At 46.5% G+C, this 9,621-nt stretch overlaps 1 protein-coding gene and 1 pseudogene across 1 annotated transcript; both read right to left on the minus strand.

The window, feature by feature from the left end:
- Positions 1 to 1,328: 1,328 nt before the first annotated feature.
- Positions 1,329 to 1,771, minus strand: LOC114691516 (annotated as a pseudogene).
- A 6,300-nt stretch (positions 1,772 to 8,071) lies between these two features.
- Ccnq (cyclin Q) lies at positions 8,072 to 9,285 on the minus strand. The gene has a single exon (XM_028866899.2). It carries the CDS (start codon positions 9,222 to 9,224, stop codon positions 8,463 to 8,465), a length of 762 nt encoding a protein of 253 aa, XP_028722732.1. The 5' UTR covers positions 9,225 to 9,285; the 3' UTR covers positions 8,072 to 8,462.
- Positions 9,286 to 9,621: the final 336 nt, after the last annotated feature.

Genomic DNA, 9,621 nt, shown 5'->3' on the forward strand with positions numbered 1-9,621 from the left:
ACTCCAGGTTTTTATTTAATAAGACTAATTAGGATCTCGCTTCACTGGGAATCATAGTGTTATTTTGTTGTTGTTGTTTGTTTGTTTTTTGGGGGTTTGTTTTTGTTTTTGTTTTTTCGAGACAGGGTTTCTCTGTGTAGCTTTGTGCCTTTCCTGGATCTCGCTCTCTAGACCAAGCTGGCCTCGAACTCACAGAGATCCACCTGGCTCTGCCTCCCAAGTGCTGGGATTAAAGGCGTGCACCACCTGGCTTTTTTTTTTTTTTTTTACTGTATATCTGAGACTTTCTGCTTTTATAGAAAGGCAAATGCTTAAATACAGCAAGAGTTTTCCTTCCACCATCCTTGGCATGTAAGCATCAAGTTAGTACAGCTTTAGATTGAATTGTGTCAGAATGTATGCTTTTAAAAATTGTTGCCAGGTGGTGGTAGCCCACACCTTTAATCCCAGCACTTGGGTGGCAGAAGCAGGTGGATCTCAGTGAGTTTGAGGCCAGCGTGGTCTACAAAGCCAGTTCCAGGACAGCCAGAGCAATGACACAGAGAAATCTTGACTTGAAAAAAATAAACAAAACAACAGCAACAGAAAGTTGTTGCTTGTGGGCTGATGAGCTGGTTCAGCAGGTAACGGTGCCTCCTGCCAAGCCGACAATGTGAGTTCAGTTACTGGGAACCACACAGTGAAAGGAAAAAACCAACTCCTGGAAACTGTCCTCTGACCTCTACACACACACACACACACACACACACCAAATGTAGAAGAACCTTTTAGATTGCTACTTGAATTGCTGACTTGAGTTTCATTTGGAAAAACTGTTAAATGGGTTTGGAATTGCAATTAAGAAAAGAATTCTCAATTTCTGAAATGGCCCTAAGCAATATTTTTGCCATTTTGTGCCATGTGTTTTTGCGGAGCAGCGTTCTCAGCATTGACAATGATAAAATCAAAGTTATCAGTCAACTCTGAAATGTGTAGAAGATGCTCTGTGTCATGCAGCATCAAATACTCAGCCAAGATGTAATTCTGATGTAAAAATAAACGAGCACATTCATCTCATTAGTATGCGTTCATCTTTAATAAGTGCTTAAATTATGTGAATACCAAAGAATTGTTTTAAAGTAGATTTCTTTATGATTAATTTCAGCAAATGTTTTGTGTATATATCATTGATGTGTGTGTGTGTGTGTGTGTGTGTGTGTGTGTGTGTGTGTGTGCGCGCGCGCGTGTGCGCTCATATGGGGAAGGGAAGGTCAAAAGTCAATGTCAGGTATCTTTTTCAGTCACTCCCTGCCTTATCTGTCTGTCTGTCTGTCTATCCAACTTCTGTCTGTCTGTCTGTCTAGCTCTCTATCTAGCCATCTATTTATTTGGGAGGCAGTTCTCCAACTTTGACACTCAGCAGGATAGTTCTCCTCCACATTGACTATAGATTTTAGAATGTGGTAACAGGTATGAGTGTTACCAATGTGTAGAGCTTGTTAGGTGAGTCCTCATCCTCATTTCATTTTCTAGACAAACATACATGTACATGGATACAATATGGAACATTATCCATTTGTCCCACGTGGTTTTATTGAGCCTGGTATCAATGCGCACATCTGGAATCCCCATCTCCTTCATGGCAAATTTCCGGATTTCTTTTAACTCCCAAGGAACACACTTCTTGAAGCCCACTCCATGGATGGCTTGTGAGTGTTGATGGTGTATTCTCAGGTCCCCAGCTTGTTGATGGCAGCTTTGTCTTCTCGCCACCCTTCTTTGTGGGAGCCATTCTGCCAGGCCCAAGTTGGAAAGGACAAGTACGAGGGACTGTGGAAAGGAAAGCTGTGTCACAAGTATTATCTGCCTTATTTTTTGAGACAGAATCTGTCCCTGAAGTGGGAGCTTATTGATTCATCTAGACGGGTTGGCCAGTAAGCTCCAGGGATCCTCCAACTTCCCCTTCCCCAGTGCTGAGATCACAGGGACCATGGTCATGCCTGGCTTTTATGTCAGTGCTGGGGCTAGAACTCGGGACCGTAAAAGCTTGAATAGTGAGCACTTTGCCAGACGAACAGTTTCCCTACATATGTACCTGTATACCTGGGGTGATATTTTCCTGGGGGGGGGGGCGGGGAAGACCCTGAGTGGAAAAGTTTAAGAAGCCCTGGTCTTAGGCCATGATCTACCAATTGTGCTGCAGACACTTCGCTTCACTGGGTCTGCAAATGTTCACCTCAGAATTCCCATTACTTCTTCAAGGGCACTTTCTTCTTTTGTTGGGACTTTAAGGTCATGCAGAAGATAAATATAGTTTTCAGAGATTAATGAAAGATATTGTCCTTGTGAAGCCCAGAGGCCACCCAAAAGGAAATCTGATACCCTCAAGTTCATTGATGAAGATATTTATTTATTATTATTATTATTATTTGTATTATTAGTACTGTTAGTGTGTGTGTGTGTATACACGCGTGTGCGCGCACCACAAGCTCATGTGTGGCAATCAGAGGACAACTTTCGGAAGTCAGTTCTCTCCTTCCATCTTTATCTGAGTATCAAGGATCAAGCACAGCACACTCCTTTTCCAAATGAGCCACCTCATCCTGCCCCCTTTTCAGTTTAAACAGCCACACTTTGGGATAATTTCTGATACAGAAATAGCTAGTACAGCGTCTTTGTGGTGTGGGTTTTTAGTTCCCTTTGCCTCCTTTGGCCTGCTCCAAGGACCTAGTCAGCCCGGTGATGGTGAGAACTGGGAAGCTGGAGGCCATCGAGGGTGGGGCCATCGAGGCCACATGGAGTTGGAGGAGGTTGCCTGGAGTAGCAGGAAGTACCTCTGTGATGACCTCATCACTCAGAGTGACAATGGAGGAACACAGGGCTGGACAATAAAGCCTCTCTGTCACACAAGGCCAGCTGGCCTGAGCAAGTTCTCAGGGACACGCCTGGGCTGAAAGCATTAAAGACTGTGGACCCCCCTTTGCCGAGACTAGAGCTCCCAGCAGGTTACAAGGGACAGGGTGAAAATCGAGATGGAATCAGGGCAGCCGCCCTAAGACAGGAGGCTACTCTTAGAATTCAGGGACCTGTGATCTTGAACAACATGTTTGACTTGCTGGATAATATCCACTCTGTAGTCACAGCTCCTTTGATAGGGTTATTTTGAAGATGCGGGCGATAATGTAGGTGACGCTTTTTATGGAATGCACATGGAAGATTGATTTTGTCATTATTCCTGGAAGAGGGCCAAGTTGAGAGTCTGCCTAGACGCTTGTGCTGAGATCTGGGTGAGTGGAAGAGGCCAGCAAAGTCCTCCAAAGCAGGGCTGTGGACCAATGTGGTGGGCCTCTCTTCAAGGTAAAAGACCAATGAGTGTTCCGAAGGCCACCTCCAAATGGAATTGGAAGCACAGAGAATTTGTCTGCAAAAGTCCCATTGCCTCCTGGACATGAAGTAAGCCTTCAGAGATGGCTCATTCCATTTTGATATATGAGCTGCTAAGGTGAGACTGTACAGCTCAAGCCTCGTTTGACACAAAGACATTCTTACAGACGACTTATTCCAAGAAGTCAGTGAACGAAAATAGACCAGCGTTCTCATCTACAAGTCATGACTCATGGTTCTCCAGAGCATTTGCACAGGAGCAAAACCCAGGAGGGTGGATTCACACCTCATCGATGTCAGCAGCTTCACACTGAGGAGAATCTATCCGTCTAATGAGTTGGAAAACCAGATGATATCAGATGAAAAGTGACACTTCAGAAATGATATGGAAGTTTTGTAGAAATCATAGAAAATCCATGATCATAAAGGATAGGCATAATTGGTCACAGGTAAGTAGAGAGATTTTAAAAGCTGGGTGTGGTGGTGTATATCACTCAGGAGGCAGGAGCAGGCAGATCTCTGAGTCTGAGGCCAGCCTGGTCTGCAGAGTGAGTTCCAGGACAGCCAGGGTTACACAGAGAACCCCCCGCCTTAAAAAAAAAAAGAGAGCACTTGTTGTTTGGAGCTGAGGAGATGGCTCAGTGGTTAAGAGTGTTTGTTACTCTTGCAAGGGACCCATGTTTGATTCCCAGCACCCACATAATGGCTCATAACTATCCATAACTGCCTGTCCTGAGTGAGGTGCACAATCACTGTACCGAACTGAGGGTGTCTGGGTGTTACAGTTGGAGGTGAGCTCTTCATGGCATGATGGTCACCAACACACTGGATGAGAGGTTGCCTGGGAGGTGAGCCAGGAAGAGGAAGCCTGAAGCCTGAAGATCACTTCAATGACTCTAGGGTCTCTGGGTTTGAGCAATGCTTCTGTGGACCCTAGGAGACAAAAAACGGACACCGAGTTTGTGTCCTAGGCTCTGGGTGGTAGAGAGATTCAGAGTCCTGGAAGCCAGGGCTTGGCAGGTCACCATGCATCTCCAAAGAGGCACCCCAAAATTTCCCTCAGATGCTTTCAGGGCTGGAGAGGGTCCCTGGAATTGATGCCAAGAACACAAGCAATGTTGTGTGGTGGTTGTTTCCTAGGCATTTAAGACATTACCATGGGCATTGCTTCAAATATGGGGGACACCTACTGAAGAGACAGTGAGGTCAGGTGGGGACCCATGCCTTTGTCATGTGGGCAGTAAAAGTTAGTGGGCCTCCCTGTTAGATTCACAGACTGGCCAAGACTGTGACATAACTAGGTTTTTAATGTGTCTAGACCTCATGAAGTGCTTTGAGGAAGGATGCTGGAGTGCAGTGTTCAGCCCAGGGGGTGAGAACCAGTAAAGGTCGTTGTTTTCAACAGAGAGATTTTGAACTCCTCTTTTTCCTCTTTCACTCACTGTTCCTCAGTTTCCCCATCTTCCCCCTTTTTAGCTCAGCTTTATTTCTGACAAAGGTGAAGATCTGTAGGTCCTCACTTTCTCTTCTTCTGTCACCCAGCTCATTTATTGCTCAGGAAGTAGATGGGATGGGTGGGATGATAATTTATAGAGTGATTGTTAGGTACTGGCCTAAGTACTCATGTATGAACACAGGTGTGTACACACATGCACCCTTGCATGAATACATGCTTATTTTATTTCATCCTTGCCTTGACTTTGTCAAGATAAGGAGAAGAACGCTTCATTTTTGAGAATGCCTAATTCTTTAGAATCTTTCATATGGTGGACACTAGCCATTTACAGAAAATTCATGAAGGTGTAACCAAGATTTGAGGACTCCTAGCCTATCTCCAGGGCCACTGAAAGCGACCCAGGAGCATCACTAGAAGGATTGTAGTTACAGAGCAAAAACCAAGGATGCATGTACACACACACACACACACACACACACACACACACACACACACACACACGTTTAGTTATATAGCCTAAATTGTGTCAATTTCTAGATCCTCCTGCTTCTGCCCAAATTCCGGGATTATAGGCAAGCACCACCTGTCCCCAGACAACTGCTTTCTTTCTATTCTTTGGCAGGGAGATGGAGAGACAAGAAGGCATGTGGTTGACCTAGTAGAATGGCAAAACAATCACAAAGAACTTGACAGTGCCAAAACATTGAAGAGAATGGAGAAGATTTATGGTGATATTTTATTTGTACTAAAATGTTATTTGTATGTTAATAAATAAAGTTGCCCAGGGGTCAGAGCTATTAGCAAGCCATAGGTGGTTGGGTTTACAACCAATGAGAAGGCAGAACCGAAAGTCTTTATAAAGACTTTAACACAGGAAGTAGCTCTCTTTTGGAGAGGTAGGACCACCACAGGAGGTAGCTGTGGCTTGTTCTGTCTCTCTGATCTTCCAGTGTTGACCTCAATAAATGGCCTCAGGTTTGATTTTATTAATAAGAACTGTTAAGATTCCTGCTACAAAGATTAACACAATAGATGTTTGCCTTCCCGTGGCAAGGAAGTGGATGGTGAGGCTTACCAGACACCTCAGACAGGAGATCACAGCTGAGATCAACCCAGCAAGTCTCAGGCTTTCACTGCAGCCTTCAGAAATAAGGCTCTCGGCCAGTTGGAGGTGACACACACCTTTAATCCTTGCACCCGGAAGGCAGACACAGGTGGATCTCTGTGTTCAAGGCCAGACTGGTCTACAGAGTGAGTTCCAGGACACCCAGGGCTACTCAGAGAAACCCAAAAATAAAAAAGTAAGGCTGTCTTTCTTTCCTAGGGTGAGAGGAGCCGGGCCATAGGATAGAAACACATTTCTGTCACTATCCCATTTCCTCCTCCAAGCCCCTGTCTGTCAAGGAAAAGAGAGTAACTTGTAGATCATCTTGTAAGTGGTGGGGTAGGGGCAGAACCCACGTTTACCTGATGCTTTCTCTACTCTGGACGGAAGGCCCTGGAGGGTGGGTCAGGGAGTACCAATACAGGAGCTGCATGCTGCTTGTACACAAAGCAAGCTCGCCAGCCTGATGGGCCAGGTGTTGGGGAGACTTGTGAGCACCTGGGAACAAACCTGAAAGACAAGCCCTTCATGTTACTGTCCCTATCATTCCACCATGGGCTCCAGACACTGCTGAAGGATCATTATTACAGAGGCTGCCATCCCAGGCCAACAAAGACAATTCATATTCTCCTGCTCTCCCTCTCTTTCATTTCAAGGTGCTGGATGACTTGATTTCTAGATCGTTTTTCTAGCCCATAATATTGCCTCAATTATGAGTTTTGACTTCAGCTTCCTCCCTTTTTCTTTCTTTCTTTTCTTCCTAAGACAGTCTCCTAGTCCAGGATGCCATTGATCTGACACTGGAATTCTTCCCGCCCTCCACTGATTGCTGGGATTACAGACATGCACGTGCCACCATACCTGGTTTTGCAGTGCTGGGAATCAAACCCGGGATCTTGTACATGCTCGGCAAGCCTTCTACTAATTGAGCTACATCCCTAACCTCCTATTTTCTTAATCTAGAGTGACTAAGCTTTTGCTGGGGTTGTATTCATATAGTTCCAGAGACCAGAGTTGGGCCTGACACATGGTAAGGATGTGGAGAAAAGTTTGTTGTGAGCATGAAGGGGTAAGTGAATAGCTATTCCAGAGACTAATGGGCCCCTGCTCCTGCTCCCAATATCTCCTTTCCTTGCTTTTATTACGTTTTTTGCTTGTCTGTTTTGCTTTTAGTTATTTTAAGACAGAGTTTCTCTGTGTAGCCCTGGCTGTCCTGGAACTCACTCTTTAAATCAGGCTGGCCTCGAACTCAGAGAGATCGGCCTGCCTCTGCCTCCTGAGTGCTGGGATTAAAGGTGTACACCACCTGGCCTGTTTGTTAAGTTTTTTGATAAGGTGTCACTCTGCAGCTTAGGTTGTCCTAGAACTCAAGATCCTCCTGCCTTCGCCATGCTCAGCTTTTCCCCCTTGGTCTTCAAGAAGTCAATTACTCTGTTCCTGATGTCATCAGCCAGGACAAAGAGGCGGCACTAACACAATTGTCTTATGCTTCAGGGAAGTCCATGGTGTGGAAACTTATGGGGATAATAAATTATGATGGCGGTTCTTTTAAATAGGCATCTGTGAAGAAAGATAAGCAAGACCTCACCATAAAGGTCCATAATCATGGGCAGGGCCCAGGGAAAACTGTTGAGAAGGCAAACAATGAAGAGATGTAACAAAAGACAGAAATTCTTAGTCATAACTACGCATTTAAAACTCTCCCAACTAATAGTTTGTTTGCCTGTCTTTGTGTATTTCTTTTCTGTAGATATTACATACAGTGCATCCATGTTTTTTAATTCTGCTATCTTTTTTTTTTTTTTTTTTTTCCGAGACAGGGTTTCTGTGTGTGTGTAGTTTTGTGCCTTTCCTGGAACTCACTTTGTAGACCAGGCTGGCCTCAAACTCACAGAGATCCACCTGGCTCTGCCTCCCAAGTGCTGGGATTAAAGGTGTGCGCCACCGCCGCCCGGCTAATTCTGCTATCTTTTATGCTGCCTAATATGAACCTTTACCCACACTGTCATAAACCCTTATAAGTTTTAGTGGTTGAATAATACTCCATATTATGGATATACCACACCTCATCAACCATTTCCCCAATATTGATCATTTAGTTTCCAATATCTCCGCTATTGTAACTAATGCCACACGGCAGACTTTTGTGCATTAAACTTTTCCCATATTTTATTTGCATAATTTTTATTAAACAAAATAAGATTCCATATTATACATCCATACTTCTCCAAATCCGGTTTTTAAAGACTCCTAAGGGTACAGTCCCATCTATTCTTTAACTTTCCAGTTGGTGACCTCACACCTCAATTGCAATGGTCCATGCCTCAAACGCAACGCAGCATCTTCTCAAAGGGCAAAGGCTGATAACATGCCACGTCTAGGAAGCTGAATGTGTCCTGCCCACATGGAGGCTCTTGGCATTATTTGGACAAGGGCTGCTGGGAACAAAATGACAGCTGAGACCTGCCACCACAGCAACTTGGCACCATACCCGGGCTGCCAATATCCCTGGTCTTTGGTCGGGCCTCAGCCAGGGCCTTAAGGGAGCTCTGTATCCATGGTATAAATCTGAATGAGATCAGACACAATATTGTCAATGATTGGCTTGGTAAGGTCGTCACTAAACACTTGCCACCAAGGCTTCTCAGCCTCACCCTCTGCAGGCACCTCGACTCCATAGACCTGCAGGGCCAGGTAGAGCACTGCCACGGCCAGGTGCTGAGCCTGGAAGCGGAGGCACAGCCCCCCATGGTAGCTATCTCGTAGCAGGGCCCAGGCTGTAACAGAGATGGGGGTTCGCTGCCAGCTGTAACGATTCAGCCAGTTCTTGAGGGAAATCAAGTAGTGCAGCAGGTACTTGTGTGGGTGCTGGAAAGAGACCTGGAAGCGCAAAACCCGTAGCATAAGCAGCTCACATTGCACAATGCTGTCTCGCAGCTCCCAGAATCGGGAATCCAGCTCCAACGGCTCGCTGCCCGGGTTAAAGTACCTGTGTGACACGTTGATGATGTCACGTGTACGCAAGTGTTGCTCCTCCACTTTGCCGGCCAAGTAAATGGAAGACATGGCGACCAGGTAGAGGTCATAAGCGTCCAGGTTGATCTCGCAGAAGAACTTATGGTAAATGGTGCACGCGGTGGCGATGGGGATGGACTGCATGCCTAGCTTGACGCCTGCCTCCATGATAAACCGGGTTACTCGGAAGTGCACCCTGGCCTCGGGCGCCGGCCGCTCCTCCGCTCGCGCCGCCGCCACCGCCGCCGCCCCTCTTTCGCCGCTGTCTGGCCGAGCAGCCTCCATGAGGCCCAGCAGGCCGCCCCGGAAGGAGAAGCGCTCCGGCGCGCCGAGGCCGGCTCCGGGGGTCCTCGCGGAGGGGGCGTGGTCGTTTGACGGCACGCCCCCGCCCCGCCCCGCCGCCACACCCACCCTGCCCGGCTTTCCCCTAGATTCAAGATGCGATCTCAGGAGAAGCTTGCTGGAGCCGAGGAAGTGCTATTTTTTAAGACACTCGAGAAGATACCATTTCTAATTTAGGGGCTTTTCCTCACTGTTCCTGAGAATCCAGGATCTGGATAGGATGAGGACAAACCCTTACCCTAGCATTGGCCTCTGTGACCTTGGGGACCTTGGTTGACCTTCTAGGTCTGAGTTCCTTAGGTGCAAGTTGGGATGGTTGGCTGTCCCCTCCTCATGGAGT

The sequence above is a fragment of the Peromyscus leucopus genome, chromosome 8b (genome assembly GCF_004664715.2).
Source record: "Peromyscus leucopus breed LL Stock chromosome 8b, UCI_PerLeu_2.1, whole genome shotgun sequence".
Classification (NCBI taxonomy): Eukaryota; Metazoa; Chordata; class Mammalia; order Rodentia; family Cricetidae; genus Peromyscus; species Peromyscus leucopus.